This window comes from Tenrec ecaudatus, chromosome 18, assembly GCF_050624435.1.
Source record: "Tenrec ecaudatus isolate mTenEca1 chromosome 18, mTenEca1.hap1, whole genome shotgun sequence".
In the NCBI taxonomy this organism is placed as follows: Eukaryota; Metazoa; Chordata; class Mammalia; order Afrosoricida; family Tenrecidae; genus Tenrec; species Tenrec ecaudatus.
The window spans coordinates 72,997,844-73,020,344 of NC_134547.1; the positions used below are offsets into that span (position 1 = coordinate 72,997,844).

The 22,501-nt window shown below is 54.5% G+C and overlaps 1 protein-coding gene across 1 annotated transcript in view; it reads left to right on the forward strand.

The window, feature by feature from the left end:
• Nucleotides 1-19,213, forward strand: part of ATP2C2 (ATPase secretory pathway Ca2+ transporting 2) — a 47,503-nt gene extending 28,290 nt beyond the window's left edge. The window contains exons 10-27 of the mRNA XM_075536748.1: nucleotides 598-673; nucleotides 1,597-1,663; nucleotides 5,208-5,332; nucleotides 6,006-6,103; nucleotides 6,697-6,798; nucleotides 8,747-8,836; nucleotides 10,337-10,438; nucleotides 11,474-11,630; nucleotides 13,574-13,744; nucleotides 14,213-14,310; nucleotides 14,474-14,524; nucleotides 15,003-15,169; nucleotides 17,012-17,080; nucleotides 17,163-17,279; nucleotides 17,490-17,637; nucleotides 18,480-18,578; nucleotides 18,668-18,809; nucleotides 19,008-19,213. Of these exons, the coding sequence (XP_075392863.1) occupies nucleotides 598-673; nucleotides 1,597-1,663; nucleotides 5,208-5,332; nucleotides 6,006-6,103; nucleotides 6,697-6,798; nucleotides 8,747-8,836; nucleotides 10,337-10,438; nucleotides 11,474-11,630; nucleotides 13,574-13,744; nucleotides 14,213-14,310; nucleotides 14,474-14,524; nucleotides 15,003-15,169; nucleotides 17,012-17,080; nucleotides 17,163-17,279; nucleotides 17,490-17,637; nucleotides 18,480-18,578; nucleotides 18,668-18,809; nucleotides 19,008-19,213 (2,085 nt within the window). The remainder of the gene's footprint in view (nucleotides 1-597; nucleotides 674-1,596; nucleotides 1,664-5,207; nucleotides 5,333-6,005; nucleotides 6,104-6,696; nucleotides 6,799-8,746; nucleotides 8,837-10,336; nucleotides 10,439-11,473; nucleotides 11,631-13,573; nucleotides 13,745-14,212; nucleotides 14,311-14,473; nucleotides 14,525-15,002; nucleotides 15,170-17,011; nucleotides 17,081-17,162; nucleotides 17,280-17,489; nucleotides 17,638-18,479; nucleotides 18,579-18,667; nucleotides 18,810-19,007) is intronic.
• The last annotated feature ends 3,288 nt before the right edge of the window (nucleotides 19,214-22,501 follow it).

Below are 22,501 nucleotides of genomic sequence, written 5' to 3' on the forward strand. Positions count from 1 at the left end.
TTTACAGTGACCCCTATGCTGGGTACCATCTAGTTCTGCTGATCTCCAGCTTGCGAAGGTTATAATCCTGTGGTCCATCAGTCTTATGGACTAAGTGTCTCCTGGAGTCTTGGAGTTTCTTCTCTCTTCTCTGCTCTGGAAGAGGCCACACGGTGTATCTTAGATGATGGCTCCTAAACTTTTAGACTCTGGACACCACTCATCGAAGTAGACATACAGATCATTGTCTTTTAGAATGATGGTGTGGCAGTTGCCTAGACGTCCCAGAGCCCTATGGGTTTTGACAATATGGAAAGTCACATGTCCGGCAACACTGTTTCCCTGTCCTGAACATGCCTTGTGTTTCACCTGTTCATCCGCCCCACCCCACCCCTGGGAGCACATATTTGAAATGATTATTTTCAGTGTAATGTAGATGTTAGGAACTAGCCTACAGTAAGGAAACAGGCATCTAGTGTCAAGGTCGGGGGACTTTCGCATGTCTGCACCCCTGTGTAACCATCACCCAGAATAAAAACCACCTGTGGGCCACCGACAGAGCTGGTGTGGTTGCTCCTGAGTCCCCATCTCCTAAACCGGCTATTGTTTCTCTCCCAGACGCCCAAGACGCCCTTACAGAAGAGCATGGACAAGTTGGGAAAGCAGCTCACGCTGTTCTCCTTCGGCATCATCGGTGAGTGGGGCTGTCCGAGTGGGCTCTGGGGGCTCCATGTGGCCATCTGGAACAACCTCACCATTTCTCAAATGCTCTGCGGACTGAGGTCGGAGCATAGACAGCAAAAAGAGGCTGCTGTCTGAGTTTGACCCAGCGGGCTGCCGTAGACAACAGTCCTTCCATTGAAATGGTTTAAATGGAGAGGTCACTCAGTAGAAGTCCCCGCTCCCACGTGGGGGACGGAGGCTCTATTCATCATCAGCCACCACCCACCCATCCCTGGAGACGTGTCTGTGTTGCTAGGGTGCTGACCAGGTTCAGCAGAGCGTGCAGACTAAGGTTAGGAAGAAAGACCTGGCAATCGACATCACAAGGCCAGCCAGTGGACACCCCACAGGACACCCCAAAGGGATCTGTGTCAGGCCGGGCTGACTAGAGAAGCAAATCAGCATATGTGTAAGAGAGAGCTTTCTATCAAGAAGTAATCACGCATCAATAAAACATCCCCGCCCAGTCCAAATCGAGTCCATAAGTCCGACACTAGTCCTTAAGTCCCTCTTCAGACTCATGAAGCATCATGCAACGATGCCGCATACTGGAATATCACAGGCCAGTGGGTGCAGAGTCATGTGGATCCAGTGGTGGTGGCCCTATCATAGCTCTCCGCAGGTCTCCACGTGGCCCGTCAGCAGGAAGGTGAAGGCAGAGAGAGAGAGAGGAAGTAACCCAGATCCTCCTTATGAGCAGGCCACACCCACCAGGAGATACCATCAGGCTGTGACCTGATCGGCAGGCTAGATCACCCCTACACTCTTAGGTCTTCAGGTTCACATGAAATTATGTAACTTCCGCAGTACCTTTCTTATAGAGAGAGCCATGGGTGAGGAAATCTGTGCGGATGTTGGTGAAGTCACGCGTGTTTCCATCTCACCTCCCTGCAGGGCTCATCATGCTCATTGGCTGGCTACAAGGGAAGCCGCTTCTCAGCATGTTCACTATTGGGGTCAGGTAAGGCCGCCACCTGCAGAGGCCCATGTGTCCCCACATACTCCTGGTCCTTTCAGATTTTTTTTAACTTTTCTGGTAATTTGGGTGAATTTCTGTAGGGCAAATTGGTTTTCCGTTGCACGGTCTTGCACGCTTTGCGCTGTGTGACCCGGGTGGCAGCCCTACAGTGTGATGTGGTTCTGCCCACTTCCTGCCCGTGTTTCCTGTTTCCCATCCTCCTCTTTCCCTTGCGGCCTCCTCTGAGCTTTCTCGTGGTTTCAAAGTGTTTCTAGCTGCCTGGGGCTGGTGCAGTCGTTCGAGGCCCGTGTATGGTTTGGCTGAAGGCTGAGTCAAGGGCATGAGATCATTTCAGGCCTGCAGGGTGAATGAGGGCCACTGCCTCAAGGTGCACCAGTCTTTATCCGCTGGGGCCTGTGATCTGCCTCTCTGATGTGCTCACCTGACTTGGCAACACGCCACGGGGAGAGTGCTCACCTGGCCACGCATGGCATTGGTCCAGTTCTCAGCAACCCTCAAAAGCCCCAGGGACCACTGAATCTGGAAAGGAATGAAGATGACAGAACAGCCAGCAGGCAGGAAAGAGAAGTTTCTAGAGCCAATCCGTGGAGAGCGGTCCCTTTTCATACTTTATCCCAAACCCCTATGAGCTGAGAGGCATTCCCGATGGCATGGTTCAAGATTCAGGGATACCTCATTGAATTGCACCCCATTTGGTTGTATGAGGAATACTCCAGCAGGGGGTATTACTGTCTACAGCAGCGGTTCTCATCCTGTGGGTTGAGACCCCTTTTGGGGTCAAACAACCCTTTTACAGGGGTCACCCGATTCATAACAGTAGCAAAATGACAGTGATGAAGTAGCAACGAAAATAATTTAATGGTGGGGGGGGGTCACCACCACATGAGGAGCTGTATTAAAGGGTCACGGTGTCAGGAAGGTTGAGAACCGCTGCTCTAGAGAGATAGTAGATCTTCAGAGACGGAGCCCTGGTGTGCAGTGGGTTACACATGGGATTACTAGCCCACAGGTGAGCAATTCACACCCACCCGCCACTCCTTGGGAGAAAGATGAGGCTTTCTACTCCCAGAAAGATGAACCGTCTCGGTGACACATACAGGGGCAGTTCTACCCTGCCCTATAGGGTCATTATGAGTCAGGATTAACTCGATAGCACTGAGAGAGAGAGAGAATATGAATGAATTTCCCATCAGGCTTCAGGGAGGTTGCGGGGCTGTTTTGTTCCGTCTTGCCATTGGAGCCTTTGTGGCATCTGTGTGTCAAGTGAGTCCCTAGCACCGTTTCCCAACAGCATGTTCTCATCTGTGAGTCTGCGCCCCGTGTGCGTCACTCTCACAGTATTTAAGACATTTTTGTCATGCTGTCACACACCTCCCAGGCCACTGGGTAGGGCCAGAGTCACTTTGGTGCGTATGCACTGTGGAACGCGCTGGGAAATGATTGGTGCTGGATTGAGGTGGTCTGGAGCCAGGCCCCTGGCATTTCTGGTGGGAGGGAGGTGCTGGTACTGATTCTACTAGCCGGGTCTCATCTTGTCTAGTTGGTGGGATCACTTTTTTATTACAATGGGATTCTTGGAGTACCTGCAAAGCCTGCCCTTCCCATACCATGCAGGGGGACCACACCCTAGGACAGGTAGAACTTCCCCTGTGGATTTCCAAGATGGTATGAGCAGAAAGCCTCGTCATTCGCCCAGGGAGCAGCTACTGGGTCCAAACCTGTGTGTACCCTGCTGAGACCCCAGAGGTCTGTGTACAGGGCATTCCCTGTGATAGCTCTCAGGAGGGTGAGTTTAGCTCCTCCTGCCAGACTGCCCCAGGACACGGAGAACATGGAAATGGCACACAAGGTGATCTTGGCTGACCTCACCCATCCTGGGTGTTCCCTGGACGGTGAGGTGAAAGGTCACCATACCAAACCTATATTTCTCTGATTCTGGGAGGCACGGTGATTTTTCACTTGATCACCTCTCTGAAGAGAAATTCTGCTGCTTCGTGCTGTTGGGGGGGTGGCCAGTGTTATTTCATTAAAAACAAGACAAAACAAAGGCAGTGTTGGGTCTTATATGTCACTCCGTGCACCAGAGGGGCTAGGAGAAAGGTGTTAAGAAGGACGAGCCCCAAGGGATTTGTCTTGGGAACACTCGCCCACAGGATATTTGGTGGCAGTTCCTGATTCAGGAGGGACCCTACAGCACCTTCCAGAGAGTTGACGGTCCCCTCGAAGCCCCTCACTGGAGCACCTTTTACCCATCTCAAGTTCATCCCCCACTGGAAGGTCATCAACCAGCCAGCCTCCATGTCCTGGAGCCATGGGTCAAGTAGAGACAGAGGGAGTCCAGTCCTGACTCCCTACTGCAGGCAGTAGGTTTGACCAGAGCAGCCACAGGAGGGGCGTCCATGTGCCTCTGCCCCACTCCAAACTCCCAAGACAGACTCTCATTGGTTCAACATGAGTCACATGCCCTCCTCTCAGCCAATCAGTACCATGTATGGGGGAATGGAGCCCTGTGGTGTGGAAAGTTGTTCAAAGAAAGAACAGCAGACACCCCTAAACTTATGTGCTGCAATACATGAGGGCCTTGGCTCCCCCACTCCCGCCTCAGTCCTTGGTGGCTCCCTCACGGGAAGGCCCTGGGCCATGAACATTGCCGACACCTCTAAATACATTAACAGTGATTTAATAGGTGATGGAATCATGTTCATAGTGATGTCATAGGTGATATTATCATGCAACATTATACATCATGATAACCTGTTGCCATCAAGTTCATTCCGATGAATGAACTTCAGCCTGTGTCGTGTATCAGCCCTGTGTTGTATATCGGTATATAAGCGATAATAGTGATGTGATAGGCAATATAGTTATGTAACATTCTACATCATGATAACCTGTTGACATCAAGTTTATTTTCACTCGCAGTCACCCAGAGGACAGGGTAGGACAGCCCCACAGAGTCCCCAAGACCCTCAGTCTTGATGGAGCCAGCATGCCTCAGCTCTCGCCTGAGGAAGGGCTGGGCTGAACTTTTGGCCAGCAGCTGTGCTCATAGCTTACCCGCCGGTCACCAATGTCCTCCTCCTCTTCTCACCCAAACGTCAGCCCTCCAGCACAGAGGAGGATTCCCGGAACTCTCCATCATTTTCAAACTAGACAACCTCATCTTTCTCCCTCGGAGTGGCTGGTGGGTTTGAACCACCCACCTGTGGTTAGCAACTCAATGGTTAACCCACTTGCCACCAGAGCGCCTTTTCTTCTCCCCACAAATGAGACATATTTAAATACAGAAGCACTCAGTGGGAACCTGGCTGTCAGACTAATTCAGACTACAGTGTGGGTGTGTGATAGGAAGACACCTGAAGGAGGAGGTGGTGAATGTCACATTATTAGGAGTGGAGACTGGGAGAGGGTGGGCCTAGAGGACACCTAGGCCACACTTCCTTAGCCGGGCAACGTGACCACTCTGATGTACATGGCGTTCCAGTGTATGTATCACAGGTGACCCGTCCATCTGTCCTCTCCCCAGCCTGGCTGTGGCTGCCATCCCGGAGGGCCTGCCCATCGTTGTCATGGTCACACTGGTCCTGGGAGTGCTGCGGATGGCCAAAAAGAGGGTCATTGTGAAGAAGCTGCCCATCGTGGAGACGCTAGGTGAGGGACTGTGGGCCCTGCCCGCTGCCAGTGCTGGGATTCCAACTCCCCGAGGCCTTAGAGGACAGAGGAGCACCATCTCATGGGGGGTCCAAAGCTGTCATCTTCTCAAAAGCACACTGGCTCATCTTTCTCCCTAGAGGTGGCTGGTGGGTTTGAACTGCCAACCTAGTGGCTAGCAGAACATGTAACCACTTAGTAATTATGCCCATGGCCATGAAGTCAATTCTGACATGGCAATCTTAGAGGACAAAGGAAAACTGCCCCTGTGGGTTTCCCCAAAGCTATAACCTTGATGGAAACAGTCAACCTCATCTTTCTCCCAAGGAGTGGCTAGTGAGTTTGAACCACTGACCTGTTAGCAGTCAAATGCTTCATCATGATGCCACCATGAGTCTTCATTTCCATCCACCAAACCGACTGCCCCTGAATTGATTCTGACTCATAGCAACCTTGTATGACAGAGTCGAGTTCCTGTCCCATAGGGTCTCGGGCTATGAATATTTATGGAAGTTAACTGCCCCACCTTTGTTTATGAGGGAGGCTGGTGGGTTTGAATCATGCACCACGGGACTCTGCAGGCATGGAGTCTCTCACACACCACTGTAAGCCTGAGAGTTAGTGGTAATATGACGTCTTTTCCCACAAATTCATGTGTCTTTCCTGGGCCCAGGTTGCTGCAACATCATCTGTTCGGACAAGACAGGGACTCTGACGGCCAATGAGATGACTGTGACCCAACTGGTGACCTCCGATGGGCTCCACGCTGAGGTGGGTCCCTTGAGAACGGATTCCGTGTAAGCCAAAGGTTTGCCCTGCCCAGATCCTGTGTCTCCCAGGGCTTCAAACTGGTTCCACCCCTTTCCGTCACAAAGTGTGGTGGGTGACATCAGAACCACCCCAAAGTTTTACACTGGGAGTGACCCAGTGTGATAACCGGAACAAGAGAAATTTATAGCTGCAGTCCAGCCAGAAGTTTAATCTTCCTTTCATGGGTCCATGGGCACATTGCTTAGCAAACAAGTCTTGCCCCACAGAGTGGGGAACAATGGTGTCCGGCTCAAATATGGCGGCCAGTGTGTGTTGCTCTCTGCAGTCTGGCCGCTAATCCAGTCTCCTGCATCAGGCTCCTGAACGTACTAACCATTCCTCTTCCAAGTCTCTTATTCTAGGGCACCAGCCAGGAATTTTTCCCACTCTGGTGATCATTCCATGGCATCCAATTTTACAAATTCGGGTCTCTTCTGGTTTCGTGTAGTCGGCCATGACAGCCAGCCAGAGCTGGGCTGAAGCCAGGATTTCCCAGACCAGGCACTGCTGGTGACTTCCTGCTGGTGACATTCCCCATTGGTCTCCCCCTGCAGGTCAGCGGAGTTGGATACAGTGGCAAAGGGAGCGTGTGCCTCTTGCCATGCAAGGAAGTTCTTAAGGAATTTTCCAACGTCTCTGTGGGAAAATTGGTGGAGGTAAGCAGATTTTTAAAAGCACCTTGGTTCATGATGACTTGTTTAAGATGGGGATTCTCTTAAAAGAGAGATAGTCTTTAGACCTACTTGTGCTTGGGGACCTTTGGGCCACTGCAGGGTTCAGGGGTGCAGTGTTACAGGCCTACAAAATGCCCGAGGGACATAAGGGTTGAGCTGGAATGCTTTCCTGGGGAGACACGGAGAATCGGATGTTGGCCAGGGGGCACAAGATAAAGGCTTCTGGTTGTTGTGGTGAAGGCTGGTATTTCAGGTATGGAATTCTTGCCTTCCACATAGCACAGTCAGCTTCGATTCCCAGCCAAGGCCCAGCCTCCACCCGCCTTCCCATGGAGGCTTTCGTGTTGCTTCGAGGCTGAGTAGGTGTCAGCAGAGCTGCCAGACCCAGTTGGACTTGGAAGAAAGGCCTGGTGATCTAGCTCTTAAAGCCAGCTGGGGAGAACCCCAGGGGCCCAGGTCTGATCATGGGGGTAGTGCAGGGCGGGGCAGTGGTGCCTGGAGCCACCTTGAAACTAACTAATGGCAACACGGTCCTGGTCACTAAGTGCCCTCTGCCCTCGGCTCCTCCCTACACGTCAGTCCCAGGTCATCCTCACATGCCCCAGGATGCTCAAGTCCATTGCTGCAGCTACGATGGCAGCCCCTCTCATGGAGGACCTCCCTTCCTGGCCCTCTGCATCACCCCAAACAATGGCTCTCTCTTACAATTCATCGCCCCTCCCCCCACGCCCCGATGACATTCCCAAAGCATGAAGCCGAACACATCCTGTAGGAAACTCAAGGTTAGTGTTGGCTGCTCACCATCTTGGTCTCGAAACTCTGCTGAAGCCTGTCCGCCCCCAGAGACCCTGCTGGGTTTGCAACTGCCAGCAGCATCTCCTCCAGCATCCTGGCGGCCCCGCAGTGGGACAGGTCCGCAGGGGGTGGAAGCCCCTTAGAAGGAGCAAGCTACACATGGCAGCCTACGGCACACTCACAGGAAGTTAGAGTCCACTTTTCCAAAGGAGAGTGGAGCCGGGAGACTTGGGGGCATGTTGTTGTTTTTTTTAATAATTTTTATTGGGGGCTCTTACAGCTCTTATAACAGTCCATACATCCATTGTATCACTCACATTTGCCATCATCATTTCCAAAGCATTGTCTTTCTACTTGAGTCCTTGGTGTCAGCTCCTCTTTTTTCCTCTCCTTCTCCTCCCCTCCAACCCTCACGAACCCTTGATAAATTATAAATTATTGTTTTTGTCCTATCTTACATCGTTCAGTAGCTCCCTTCACCCACGTTTCTGTTGTATTGTTCATCTGGGTGGGGGTCGTGTTGTACGTTGATCATTGCAACCAGTCCTCCCTTTCTCCCCCTTCGCTCCCACCTTTCCCCACCCTCATAGTATCACTAATCTCATTACTGCTCCTGAGTGGTTTATCTGTCCTGGATTCCGTGTCATAAGCTCTTCTTATTTTATTTTTTAATAATTTTATTGGGGGCTGATCCAACTCTTACCATAATCCATCCATCCATCCATCCACTGTGTCAAGCACATTAGTATGTTTGTTACCATCATCGTTCTCAGAACATTTGCTTTCTCCTTGAGCCCTTGTACTGGGGACATGTTTTTATTTTGGGGGGGGGGGCATGTTTTTAAAGGAAAAGCACCAAGCTCACTGAAATGTCCGTCAGTCAGAGAGGGCTTCCGAAAGACAGTGGGAAAACGGGATGAAAAGATCATGACATCGTCCCACCTGTGTTATGAGAGACACACACACACACCCCTCCCCCCCCACCCCTTCCCCCTGAGTGCTTGCTGTGTTTGTTGTAATTAGCGTCCGCTGTCCCACGGCCCTCGGAAACTGGAGCAAGTCTCCAGGGACTAACATGCTCCCGGAATGCTGCCTCGGGGTCCTCCACTGAGATTCCTGGGCCTTCTCTCTGCAGGCAGGCTGTGTGGCCAACAACGCCATCATCAGGAAGGGGACAGTGCTGGGACAGCCCACGGAGGGGGCTCTGGTCGCCCTGGCCATGAAGGTAGGGGTGCTGGCAGTCTACCCTGGGCACGTTCTCCGTTCCACGCTGGGTGGGTGGTAGCATGTATGCTCTGCCTGCGCTGCCCATGGGAAGGATGTCCAAGACACTGAAGGCCATCTGCCCCTCTTTGGCGATGTTATTTATTATTATTATTACAGTGAAAACACGCACAGTAGAAACATTTACCGCTTTCAGCAACTGTGTGTGACTCAGTGACCAACAATGTTCTTCAAGTGTGGAACCATTTTCCCCGTCGTTTTCTGCATCCCTCGCCAGCGCACCCCCTTCCCCCACCTCCCTCGGCAGCATGCATGCTGTGTCCTCGAAGCAAAAGCTCTTCTCCTCCCTCACTCCCACCCCTAATGGCCACTGATCATCCTGGTGTCTGGATTACCACCTATCTCATGGACGAGAGATCAACCACGTGTGTCCCTGTGCAGCCGGCTCCTGTGCTCAGCAGGGTGGGTTTAAGGTTCCTGCGCTGTGCCATTAGCATGCTGTAGGACTCTGTTCTCTTCATCCTCCTGGACCTGCTGACCTGTGGGTTAGCAGCCAGCATTTGACCCCATGCAGCCAGCGCTCCGGCTAAGAGGTTCGGTTTCCAACGAGGATTCCCTGATTCGCTCTCCTGGGAAGACTTTTCACTTTCCCCACCCCCTCGTCACTCCCCACCACACACTAGAAATTTTAGGGACAAAGATGCCCTGAGCATATATTTAGGTATTGTGTGTGTTTGTCGTGTAAATGTGCGTGCATGTGTTTGTGTGTGTGCATGTGTTTGTGGTATATGTGTGTGTTAGTGTTAGTATATGTGTTTGTGTGTCTATAGATTTATATGTGTGTTTGTGTATGTGTGTGTCTCATGCACTCAGAAGGATTTTCTGTTGCCCAAGAAGCCGTTCTTTGCCCACTGTAGGAGTAATGGGGTGCCTGGGTTAGGACAGGTTTGGCTCCAAAGCTGTCAGAACAAACATTAGCCTTGGCTCAGGATCCTGGGTTGATAACCCATCAGGGCCACCTCACTGGCCCAGGGTGGACACAAGATCCCATCTGGGGGAAGTCAAGTCTAGAGGGGTCTCAGGATGCTGCCAACAGTTAAGCCCAACTGGCTGCTAAACTAAAAGGTGGTGGAGGTTGGCGTCCACCCAGAAGTACCTCAGAAGAAAGACTGGCAACCTAGCTCTGAAAACCCAGTCAGTGAAAACCCCGTGGCACACAGTTCTGCCCTGACTCACTGCCCTGGCTGCCACGGGTCGGACCGGATGTGCAGGCAAGGCAGGGTGCAAGTCTGGAACATTCCTGACGGCCTTTTGTCTGTAAGTAGATTTCAGATCCCACACATCAAAACAGACAAAGGCAGCAGGAGTTTGTTATGGGTGGGGCATTTAAGAGAGTCTGGTACCGGGGCACCCTCACCCCCAACATGCCCCTGGCCACAGGTGGTATGTGGACTGGGCTCTGTGGGCTCGGCCCACACCCCTCGCCGTCTCCTCCTCACAGATGGGCATGAGCGATGTTAAAGATGGCTATGTGAGGAGCAGAGAGATCCCTTTCAGCTCGGAGCAGAAGTGGATGGCTGTGCGATGCAGTCCAAAGAACGGGGTGAGTGCTGGCGGCTCCCCTGCCCCTTCCTGCCCGGCCCCTCTAAAATGTACAGCAAAACCCAGATGGGGGAGAGAAGGTATTCAAGCTCCGGGGTGTCCCCATTGTTGTTAAGCACCCGGTAGTTTGCAACTCACAGCGACCCTGTGTAGGAGCCCTGGTGGTACCGTGGGCCATGCACTGGGCTGCTAACTTCAAGTTCAGTAGTTCAAAACCACCAGGCACTCCAAGGGAGAACGAGGCTTCCTGCTCCCATCAAGAGTTACCCTCTTGGAAACCCAGAGGGGCGTTTCTCCCCTGTCCTATAGGGTCACTGTACATGGGCATTGACAGGATGGTGGCAAGTTTGATTTTTTGAGTTAGCAACGCTTTGTGACAGAGCAATGATCTGCAGACTGTACAACATCTACAGCCTGAGGTTCTGACTGGGCTCAAGGGTGAGACCACTGGCCCCTAGTTGCTGAGTAATGACCCCCACCTCCCACTTACCCCCACCCACACATACAGGACCCCCACTGTAGCTGTTGGTGCATGTCACCTGGCACACCGTTTCCTGAGCTGCATCTTACGAACGCACATCTTTTACCTGTGGGTCCCCTGGCGGGTTGGAACCATTGACCTTCCAGTTAGTTGCCAAGTGCTTAACTTCCACGCTACCAGGCCTCTTTGAAATCTGTTTCTAAGGGACTCTAAAGTACAAGTTGGAACTTGAGGTTGTCTGGGGCCATCTCCTGGGGCCCTCGGTCTAAAGTACTGGCTCAGGTTAGGCCGGGGGGCCAGCCAGGCGAGCCTCACCTGGGCCCTTCCCCAGACCCCTGCATGAGGCCATACGGATACTGTGTTCCCTGGGGACTCTGGGTGGGCTCCATGGTGAGATCACTGCTCTCCAATCGTTGAATAACGACCCCCAAGCCCCTCACCCCACCCCCCCCCACACACACACACTATGACTATGCTGGAGCAAGGTAGTGAGGTGCACGCTGCCCAGCAGGGATGTGCCCCATAACGGGGTTCCTCCCTCTGATCTCTTCCCAGGAGCAGGATGAGGTCTATTTCATGAAGGGGGCCTTGGAAGAAGTGACCCGGCACTGCACCGCCTACAACCACGGGGGCCTCCCGCTGCCGCTGACCCCCCAGCAGCAGGCACTGTACGGGCAGGAGGAGACCAGGCTGGCCTCACTGGGCCTACGAGGTCAGTGGCCTGGCATGCTGAGCTTTCAGGGGCACCAGCCAGGGGTCCTTTGTCCATCAGGGTGTCTAGCAGAAAGGCCGTCGCACTGCTGTGTCAAGGTGTGGGGGGGGGTGGAGGGGAAGCAAGCTGGGGCCCAAGAGTGGACCCCAACTGAGTGTGGTGCCCCTGTGTGCCCAAGCAGAGCTGTGCACCAGGGTCCACAGTAGCTCACCTTCCTGCAAGGTGCCCTCTGGGTGGAGTGGGGTCTCCAGCCTCTCAGTGGGCAGCAAAGTGGGTTAACACCATCTGCACCCTGCAGCAACTCCCTCACTGAGCCTCTTCAGACCATAAAGACCCCCGGCCCCCGCCCCTAAATGCCCTGAGCCCTGGCGGCTCCTAACCTCAAACTGAACAAAAACCCACCGAGTTGACGCCCAAGGGGCAGCACTGCGAGATAGGTAGGACTGCCCCCTGGGTTTCTGAGACACTCGCTCTTTATGGGAGTAGAAAGCCTCGTCGCTCTCTCACGGGGCAGCTGGTGGATTGGAACTGCTGACCTGTGGTTGGCAGTTCAACATGGAACCAAGAGGTCGGTGGGTGGAGTCTGCTAGCCGTTCCCAGGGAGAAAATGAGGATGCCTAGCCCCATCGGAGGCCCGTGGAGAGGATCTGCGCCACCCTTCAGGGCCCCTGTTGGGATCGGTGTGACAGCGTGCGTAACCATGCGTGGGTTTCCAGGGTGATGAGAGGGAACCCCTCCTTGCCACAGGCTCCAGAGGGCCAGTTGTATGAGCACGTGGCCATGTCTGGTTTTCTGAGCAGTGCCGATCTCCCTCCTGAGAAGTGGTGCAGACACACACACATATACATGCATGCACACGCACACACACACACGCCTCCCTGCATGCCCCGCCAGCTTGCCTGCCGGGCCCCGCTGCATGTTCCCCTTTCTTGGGGCAGAACTCGGGTGTGGGATACTGTTGTTTACTGGGGCAGAGCCATTGTACCTACCTACCCCCCCAACAGAGCTGTCTCACATATTACTGACCCCCCCAGGGGAGTCTGTACAGTGCAGCAGGGGTCCTGGGGGAGCCTCGGGTAAGCACTGGCCTGGGGACCTGAGGCTGGTGGTGCAAATCCTCCCGGTGTGCTGCCGAGGAAGACCTGGCAATCCCAGCCTTAGAGACAGTCCCTTAGGGGCCCACCCAGGAAGCTCAACTGCCTTAGAGGGTCACCGTGAGTTGGGATCAATTCCAGGGTGCATGGCTGCCTCGGGCTCAAGGGTGAATGGCGTGCCTCCGTTTCTCCTGTTATTGGAAGGCACTCTGGTAGTTAGGAGAGAGTCCGTGGCCCATGTCTTGGTTCACAAGAACCAGCCAGAAAGCAGATAGGCCTTGTCTAAGGGGCCATAAAAAATGCAAGGAGAGGGAAGGAAAGACAACAGAAGTCTTTTTTCCACGAGCTTTAAAAAAAAAGTTTTTACAGCATTTACTTCACTCTGATAGGGTGTAATCATTCAATCATTTACAACCAGGAACAGAAAAACCCCAAGGGAAAAGCAGGCCACATTGAAAATGGAAACCAACTTGAAAGGGAGATCAGATGACAAGGTGCTACACTGTAGCATTGCTCATAAAATAGGTGCTACACTGTAGCATTGCTCATAAAATAAGGTGCTACACTGTAGCATGGCTCGTGTAATAAGGTTACACTGTGTCATTGCTCGTGTAATAAGGCGCTACGCTGTAACATTGTTGATGTTATAAGATGTTACACTGTAACAAACATCTGTCAGCAGTTTGAAGCTCCTTCTTGTGGGTCCTGGTAGTGCTACTGATTTCCTGGAGACTGATGAAGAGAATGTCTATGTGTTTTACTGGCCTGCTGCCTGAGGTCCACAGGGTGAACACCTCTGTGCAATGTCCCCTCGGCCCCAAGGACCCGTTTGTCTCGCTCTCTCCTCAGTGCTGGCTCTGGCGTCTGGGCCCGAGCTAGGCCGCCTGACATTCCTGGGGCTCGTAGGCATGATCGACCCGCTGAGGGCAGGCGTGAGGGAGGCCGTGCAGGTGCTCTCCGAGTCGGGGGTGTGCGTGAAGATGATTACAGGGGACGCCCTGGAGACGGCCCTGGCCATCGGTAAGTGGGGTGGGAGAAGGTGGAGGAGTGAAAGCCCCCCAGCCACACCCTGTAAAACAGGTGTGGTACTAGGATGGCAAAAGATTGAGAGTCCTGGACCAGTGCTCCTCCATCCATGGGGTCTCTGTCCCCTCTGCCTGTGGGGGAGGGGTCCCCCAAATGGAGAAAGCCCTTGTGTCTGAGTATCTGCCGGAGCCCGACTTTTGTCTCCAGGGGCAGCTCTGCTTCCAGTGGACTGTTCTCATTATTGCCCCAAGGCAGATGGTGGCTCTGGCCTCAGTGAGACCACTCCTCAGCAGCATGCCCTTGGGGGGGATGGCATATCTCTATTTCCTCTCTGCAGGAAAGGGTGGCACACAGCCAGGGCTGGGTCAGCAGTGGGTGGTGTTTATTCTTCGCTGGGGGCAGTGGGGGCAGGTGGCCAGCTCTCAGGCCTTGGAGCATGCCCTCAGGGATGTCCTCCCCAAGGAAGAAGCATTGGCCTGTGCAATGGGCAGCTGAGGGCCATGTCTGGGGAGGAGCTGGACAGCATGGAGGAGGGCCAGCTGGCCGAGCACGTCAGAAAGGTAGGACTTCACAGATGGGGGGGGGGGGCTCTGTGTGGAGGTGGGGGCCCAGGGAAGTGTTCCCTGGCTATAGGGTGGTAGGGAGCCTAGGGTAGATGCATGGGGGGCTCTTGAGTCAGCACTATTGTCCCTGCCCCACTGCCCCACTGTGTATCTGCCCCAGGTATCCGTGTTCTTCAGAACCAGCCCAAAGCACAAACTCAAAATCATCAAGGTGGGTATGTATAGGTGGGGGGGTGGGCAGGGGCTGGGCAGCACGTGCCCCCCAGGCCACTGTCCAGACCTTGCCTCATTCCACCCAATGCCACTGCTTCTCCACAGCCAGTGGGAGGAGCATGCAGTGCTCAAACCCCATTGGCTGCGCCTGGTCACCTGTCATGTCTGGCTGCAAGGAATGCTGGGATGTACAAGTGCCAGCTTGGAGGGAGGGGGCTGTGCCCACTAATCCTGGGGCTGGCTGAGCAAAAAATGGGAGACTGGGCCTGGAGGGGTGGGGATGGTTTGGCCTAGACACTGCATCGATGGTGTGCTGGGCTCCATCTAGTTCAGGGCCTGTGACCCCAATTTTCAGGTGGAGAAATTGAGGTTGAGTTGCCCAAGGCCCCAGTCTGCCAGAGGGGGACCCGCTGTGGGTGGGCTGAAGGTTCCAGAAGCCAGGCTCTGACTGGCCTCCTTCCCCTCCATGTCTGAAGGCCTTACAGGAGTCGGGGGCGATCGTGGCCATGACAGGGGATGGGGTGAACGATGCAGTGGCCTTGAAGTCGGCGGACATCGGGATCGCCATGGGGCAGGCAGGCACAGATGTCAGCAAGGAGGCTGCCAACATGGTGCTGGTGGACGATGACTTCTCTGCCATTGTGTAAGCTGTGCCCTCAGCAGAGTGGGACATGCAGCCGGAAACAGGCTGCTTGCAGCAGGAGGGCCACACCCACATACCCTGAAGCCCACACCCTGGGCTTGAGCTCTGGCTCAGATGGGCTCACAGCTCTGGGTTGGTGGCAGGGGCTGAGAAAGCCGGCCCCCTGTAGCCTGGTTCTGGAAGGGGTCCCAAGGACACCATGAAATGCCATCAGTGTCCCTCATAGGTCATTGAAAATGCCACTCACACCGCTGTGGTTGCAGGCAGAAAAGGCATGATCCCAGCCCCTGTTCACAGGCAGGTATAAAATGAGGTCAGTGTCTGGTAGAGCAGGCAGTAGACACACTGAGGGGTCTACACCCAAAGACAGCTTCCAGCAGTACATTCCTGGGCACTGGTTACCTTTGAGTCCTTGCGTTAACCTCCCCCCCTCCCCAATTCATTAACGTGCCTTATTTGGGAAACATTTAATAGATATTTTGATGACTCAAAAAGACAAAACTCACTGCCCTCGAGTGGATTCTGACTCACAATGACCCTACAGGATGGGTAGGTTTCTGAGGCTGTAACTCTCTGCTGGAGCAGAAAGCCCCATCTTTCCCCTGCAGAGCAGCTGTGGGTTCGAACCGCAGACCTTGCAGACCAGGGCTGCTTTAGGCTTCTGTAGTCGTCCTCTCAGTCTGATCCTTTCCCTCTGGATCCACACCAGCTCCTAACAGAGGCTGCTTGGGTCAGTCACAGCCATCAGGAGTGCAGCGAGGTAGGTGGGTGGGTGGGGTTTTGATCCACTTACCAGCAGCAGGGTTTCTTCACACTGGGTTCACTGCAGAACCTTGGGGTCTGTTCGCAGTTCAAAGAGGCGGAGCAAGCCTGAGAGGCAGCCCACTGCACCTACAGCCCTGCCTTTCTTACCCCCTTTCTTTTTTAACATGTCTTACGTAGGCAGGGTCTAATCCAGTGACTCAGGGTCCCCATCCTTCCCCCATTTTCACCTGGCCCCGGCCAGGCAGTCCCCTTGGTCCCTGAGGTAGGTACCGTCCTCAGAGAGCCTTACCCTAAGGCAGGAGCAAGAGCCCTGGGGCTTAGGGGTCGGGCTGCTCACAGCCCCACAGATGGCTCAAACCCCCAACTGCTCCTGGGAGGGAGGGGGAGGTGAGGCCGGCTGCTCGCATGAAGGCTGGTGTGACAGCCTGGGGAAGCAGCTGGGCTGCTGTGGGTCAGAACTGACTTGGTGGCAGTGAGTGGCTCATGTCATGGGAGAAGAATGGAGCTTGTCTGCTCTGCTAAAGACAGACAGACCCACAGGCCAGTTCTACGAGTGGCAATTGACTCAGCAAGGCAGTGAGTTTGGTTTAATGCACAAAAGACTCAGCCTTTAAAGGCAGAGTGGCATAGTGGTTAAGCACTGGGCTGCTAACCACAAGGTCAGCAGTTCGAAACCACCAGCTGCTCCCAGAGAGGAGGAGGGGACGTTCTACTCCTGTAAAGGGCCACAGTCTTGGACAGGCACAGGGGCAGCTCTATTGTATCCTACAGGGTCACGGTGAGTTTGGTTAGAGGGGCAGGTTGGTGAATTTGGTTAGAGGGACAGGCTCGATCATTTCACAGGGCAGATACATTTGGTGGCCATTGTCAGCAAGTGGCCTATGGATCCTGGGCACTGCCTGGACTGGTCACGCTAATGTTGGTACCAGGTGGTCCCCGGGCTGATGAGTAAGTAGTCTAAAAGAGCCCAACCTATTGAGAGCCAGCGTGTCCCCCAAGAAGGCCTGATGTCACACTAACCACAGCCTCATTTTACCCAACTGACCTCTCTCTGAACCGCTGCTTCCGGTCCTCCAGAGACGCTGTGGAGGAGGGCAAGGGGATTTTTTACAACATCAAGAACTTCGTCCGCTTCCAGCTGAGCACGTGAGTCAGCCGGCCCTTGGGATCGGGGCTGAGGAGGTCTGTGCTTCTGGGGCTGAACTAACAGTGGGGCCCTCACCTGCAGGAGCATCTCTGCCTTGAGCCTCATCACGCTGTCCACAGTGCTGAACCTGCCCAACCCGCTCAATGCCATGCAGATCCTGTGGATTAACATCATCATGGATGGGCCGCCAGCACAGAGGTGGGTCCCCCAATAAATGTGTGGTTAGAGAAGGGGGCGCAGGAGATGTCTGCTTGGAGCCAGCTCCCTCCCCAAAAGTGAGGACCAGTCCCAAGAGTGAGGACCAGTTTAGCCAAGATCAGACTCGGGGGGTGCCAGAGCTGAGGACGACAGGCCCAGGGCCCTGTAGTGTTGACCTTCAGCCATGTGTCACTGGCCTGCTCTGTGTAGCCTGGGGATGGAGCCAGTGGACAAGGACACCCTGCGCCAGCCACCCAGGAGCCTTGGGGACACGATCCTTAGCCGATCCCTCATCTTGAAGATCCTGCTGTCTGCAGCCGTCGTCATCAGTGGGACCCTCTTCGTCTTCTGGAAGGAGGTGCGTGACAGGCAGGGTGGTACAGAGACCACTGAGCTGCAGGCTGAAGGCAGCACATCTCTAATCCAGCTGACTGCCATCCGTCAGCCCCAACCTGAGCCACCTCCAGACACTGGGTGTAATAACCCAAAGGATGGCAAGGTTCCTCCAGAGGAGCTGCTGGGATTGAGCTGCTGACTCCTTGAGCTTAGGAGCTAGTCTAGGGTTGGGCCCAGAGCTTGCAGCCCAGCAAGTGACCTCAGCCTGTGGGCCTCTAAGCCCTCCTATTAGGGAGGGGCCTGCTGTCCCACTCCTGGGGAGGCAGTGCTCAGGGCCCAGCAGTCCACTCCCTGGCCTTCCTGGTCCGTCATCACTTAAGGCAGATTCATTATAGGGGTGTCACCACCTCTGGAGTATACCCCTGGAGCAACAAGCATGCCTGCTCCCTAAAACTGATGGCTGAGGAAACCTGGCGGGGGGGTGGGGGGTGTCCTACTGCCCCACGAGATCACTATAGAATTCTCCCTCCACCTGTCCAGGCTTCAGGCATAGAGGTACACACCTGTCCTCCCCCGGCACGGTGGTGATAGGCTGGTAGAAAGGCGGTCCTTGGAAACCACCAGCCGCTCAGACCAGGAGTCCTTCTGCTCCCATAAGGGTGGCTGTTTGAGCCGGTCCTGTGAGAATCCCCTGGGTGTCAACAGCCCAATTGGCTGAGTGTACCCAAGGTGACCGGCTCCGATTCCAGCTTCGGAACTCCTCCCCCCACCTTCACAATTCTCATGTCCTCCACAATCACAGGAGGGGGGGTGGGCCCATGGGCAAGACTCACCTCCCTGCTCACCTCTCCCCCCGGGTTTCAGATCCCAGAAAACAAGGCCAGCACACCTCGCACCACCACCATGACCTTCACCTGCTTTGTGCTCTTTGACCTCTTCAACGCTCTCACCTGTCGCTCCCAGGTGAGGCCTCATGCAGGCAGGGGGGGATCCAGCGGTGACAGGGGTTGTGTCCACCCGCCGATGCCCCTCCTCAACGCTTCTCCCCGCAGACCAAGCTCATCTGGGAGGTGGGCTTCCTCAGGAACCGCGCCTTCCTCTACTCGGTGCTGGGCTCGCTCCTGGGACAGCTCGCTGTCATCTACCTGCCCCCGCTGCAGCGGGTCTTCCAGACAGAGCAGTTGGGTGCCCTCGGTGAGTGAGGGGCCCCAGGCAGTCTGGGACGGGGTCTCATTATCCAGCAGTTTTCATGGGGGTGGGGGGGGGCTGAGACTGCTGGGCAGTCAGGCAGGAGCTGGTCCCCCAGTTTGTTCCCTCTATCTTCCCCTGCGGGAACGTCGGTGCTTCCTCCTGGCTAAGGTCCCCTCCCCTCCCCTCCCCTCCCGTGGCCAGATCTGCTCTTCCTCACCGGCCTGGCCTCATCAGTCTTCATCCTGTCGGAGCTGCTGAAGCTCTGTGAGCAGTACAGCTGCCCGGCCACCCACCAGCCCTCCCACTCCAGGACTGGGACCCGCTCCCCATCCTCCCAGGAGCGGCTGGAGGAAGCAGCAGGATGCGGTCCTTCCTGGAAGGCCCCTCCGTTGGGGGATGCGCCGTGAGGAGCATGGACAGGAACACGTCTCTATTTATTAAATCATGATTTTTACGACCCGCGTCTCAAGACGTTCTTTGAAGCAAAGATCCACAGGAAAAGACACGTGCAGAGGCTGCCACACCGAACAATGCCCTCTAGTGACCCCGACAGGCCTCCTGCTGGGGATAGGGGGGCTCCCCTGCCGCCCCACACTCTCTTGATGCTTCTTCCCCATCCAGGCTCAGCCCCAGGCGGATGATGTGTCCTGGTAAAGGATTAAGGGGAGTGGGGAGGGGTCCTCTATAGAAATAGATGCACACATACCGTGCTCACACGTGCCCCCGCCAGTAACATTTAGGGGGTGTCAGGATGAGCCAGACTCACTGCCTCAGGTCCCCTCACAGCGACCCTCCTGAGACTGTAACTCTCTCCTGGAGCATAAAGCCTCATCTTTCTCCTGTGGAGCAGCTGGTGGGTTGGAACCGCTGACCTTGTAGTTCGCGCAGATCAACAGATAGCCCACTGGTCCCCCACCAGGGGTCCTATTTGCCAGGTACAAAGATGGGCTATATCATAAGGGTGCAAGGATCAATGAGAGTCCAGAAAGCAGGCTAACCATCCTCAACACTTAGGCCCGAGAGCAGAAATGGACCGGACAGCAAGGCAGGTCCAGTAGCCCTCTCAACTGAAGATTTCAATCAGACCCTTGACTATCTAACAAGAGATTGGAAGCACCACCACCACCACCTCCCCCCACCAAAAAATAAAAAAGCCAAACCCACTGCCACTGAGCCCATGCTGACTCCTAGAGGCCCCACAACAGGTTTCTGAGACTGGAAAGCATATGGGAACAGAGAACCTCGTCTTTCTCCTGCAGAACAGTAGGTGGCTTTGAACCCCTGACCTTGTGGCTTAGCAGCCCATGCTTACCCGGCAGCGCTACCACTGCCTCCTTTGGGCAGGAAACCAGCAAGGACCTCTATGACATTAGAAACAGCAGCCGCGGAGCAAAGAAGAAATGGATGGATACACAGAGGTGTTAGGTTCTGATCCAGCCCCATCTAAGGGCACTTGAATAAACACGGAAAAGACCACACTACTACCAACACCTATAATCCAGGACTCGGCAACCCTTCCTACACGCTGCAGTGAGGTAGCACAATCTGGGGAGGCCCTGTGCCACCCAGGGCTCCTGAAAAGGGGATCTGTAGAGCCGGAAATGAAACCCCTGTTTGCCGAGGGCTGGGAGGGAGAGGGTGAATCTAACAGGGAAGGGGTTTCTTTTGGGGATGATGAAAGTGTTCTAGAATCCAACATTGGTGCCACAACCCTGTGGACATATTAAAAGCCTCTCTGTTTCCCACGTTGGAAGGGTAAGTTTTACAGTGGGTCGCTAACCACAAGGTCAGCCGTTCAAAACCACCAGGAGAAAGATGAGGCTTTCTACTCCCGTAAAAATCGACAGCCTCAGAAACCCACAGGGGGAGTCCTACCCTGTCCCACAGTCAGGATTGACTTGAGGGCATGGGGTTTTGTTCGTTGGGTTGGTTTTGCAAAACCAGTACATCCCTACATCACAATGGACGGTGGCCTGGCCGGCCCAAGAAATGGAATCACAACACAAGCCCGCCACAAGAGGGTGACTGCCGATGGGCTCGCTTCTAGGAAAGTAACCGAGACTGGGAAAGCAAACATGATTCACAGCCAACCAAGGGTGGGAGGGAGCGGGGGGCACAGAGTTGATGTGCACAGTGTTCAGACCTGGGGAAAAGGGCGGAGAGAATGGTTACCATGTGGAAGGGCATCGTGGGTGCCCCATTTGTACCTGCTGCTCCTCCACCAATCACAAGACGCCCTTCTCTAGGGACCAGTGTCCCCAATGACATGTTCAAAGTACAGGAGACTTTGGGGAGCATCCTGGCTGTACTTCCAAGACGGGATCTGTGTCATGGACCACTGGCAGAAAACCGTTCACAAACACTGGGGGGAAGGGGCGGGGATACTTAGGTGTCAACATCCAAAGCATGTCTACAACCTTTATGCGGAAAACCACCAAATGCTAATGAGAGAGCGTGAGGGAAACTAAGTGACTGAGGGGCAGGAGGCAGCGAGTCCATGGGGGAAACGTCCAGTGTAGTTGCCTGGTCAGTTCTCCCCACGGTCAAGGGCAGCAGCTCCCAAAGTGGGCTATGATACCGCTGTAAAGCAGATGTCTACACTCTATCCCGGATCAAGGGCTACGGTACAAAAGTTTTTTACCCACCAAAGGGGCACCCAGTGACGTTTTCCTGAAAAAGGGGGTAGGTATGCTAAGTAAGTATGGGGCCTATGAGCTACAGCAGAGGTTGGGCCTTTGTTTTCTGCCAAGGGCCATGTGGAGATTTGTAAGGCCACTCTCGGGTCACTCTGGCCCAACATGGAATGAACTCACCCCTAACGTGAGTGCTGGAGCGGCTTCTCCTGGTGAGGCATGGGGTGGTTCGCTGGTGGGATGGTTTCCTGGGCCTTATACTGCGGGCCTGCCCCACCCCCGGTGTGCGGGGTTATCCCAATTCCCAAGAGGGGGGCCAGCAGGATCTTTCTGACGATACAGAAATGCTGCTCTTGACAACACTTCTCTGGGAAGACGGAGAAAGCGGAAGAGCTCAAACAGGTGTGAAAGGAACAACATTGGAGGAAGGGAGGTGAAAATGGAGCAGAATATGCATTTCTGAAACATTCTCCTGGCAGAGCAGGTCTTGTCAATAAGCAATTACAAAATGTAGACATCTCCCACTGTCAACGATCCCTGCGGACTCTTCGTGACCCTATGGGGCAGAGTAGAACCGGACCTTTGGGTTTGTCTGAGACTGTAATGGTGATGGGAATAGAAAGCCTCATCTTGCTCCTGCAGAGCGGTTGGTGGCTTTGAACTGCTGACCTTGCAAATCGCAGCCCAATGTGTAATCACCGCACCACCAGGGCTCTGGTACAAAGTGCAGCGAGGGGATTAGACACTGCGCACAACAGGCACTACCCTGCGGCAAAGCACCCTCACAAACAGTAACCAAAAGCCCCCCTCAGCACTCCCCCCCCTCCCCAGCACTTGGATGCCAGGAAAAGCCAACAAGCAGGGAGTGGGCAGGAAAGGTCCAGGGCCGAACACCCAAACCCATGGCCACCAAGTCCATTCCGACCCAGAGTGACCCTGTGATAAGGTCTCCAAGACTCATCTTTCTGGAAGCAGTCAGCCTCATCTGTCCCCTTGGAGCAGCTGGGGGATTTGAACTGCAGACCTCATGGTTAGCATTCCAACACTGACCCCCACACCAGT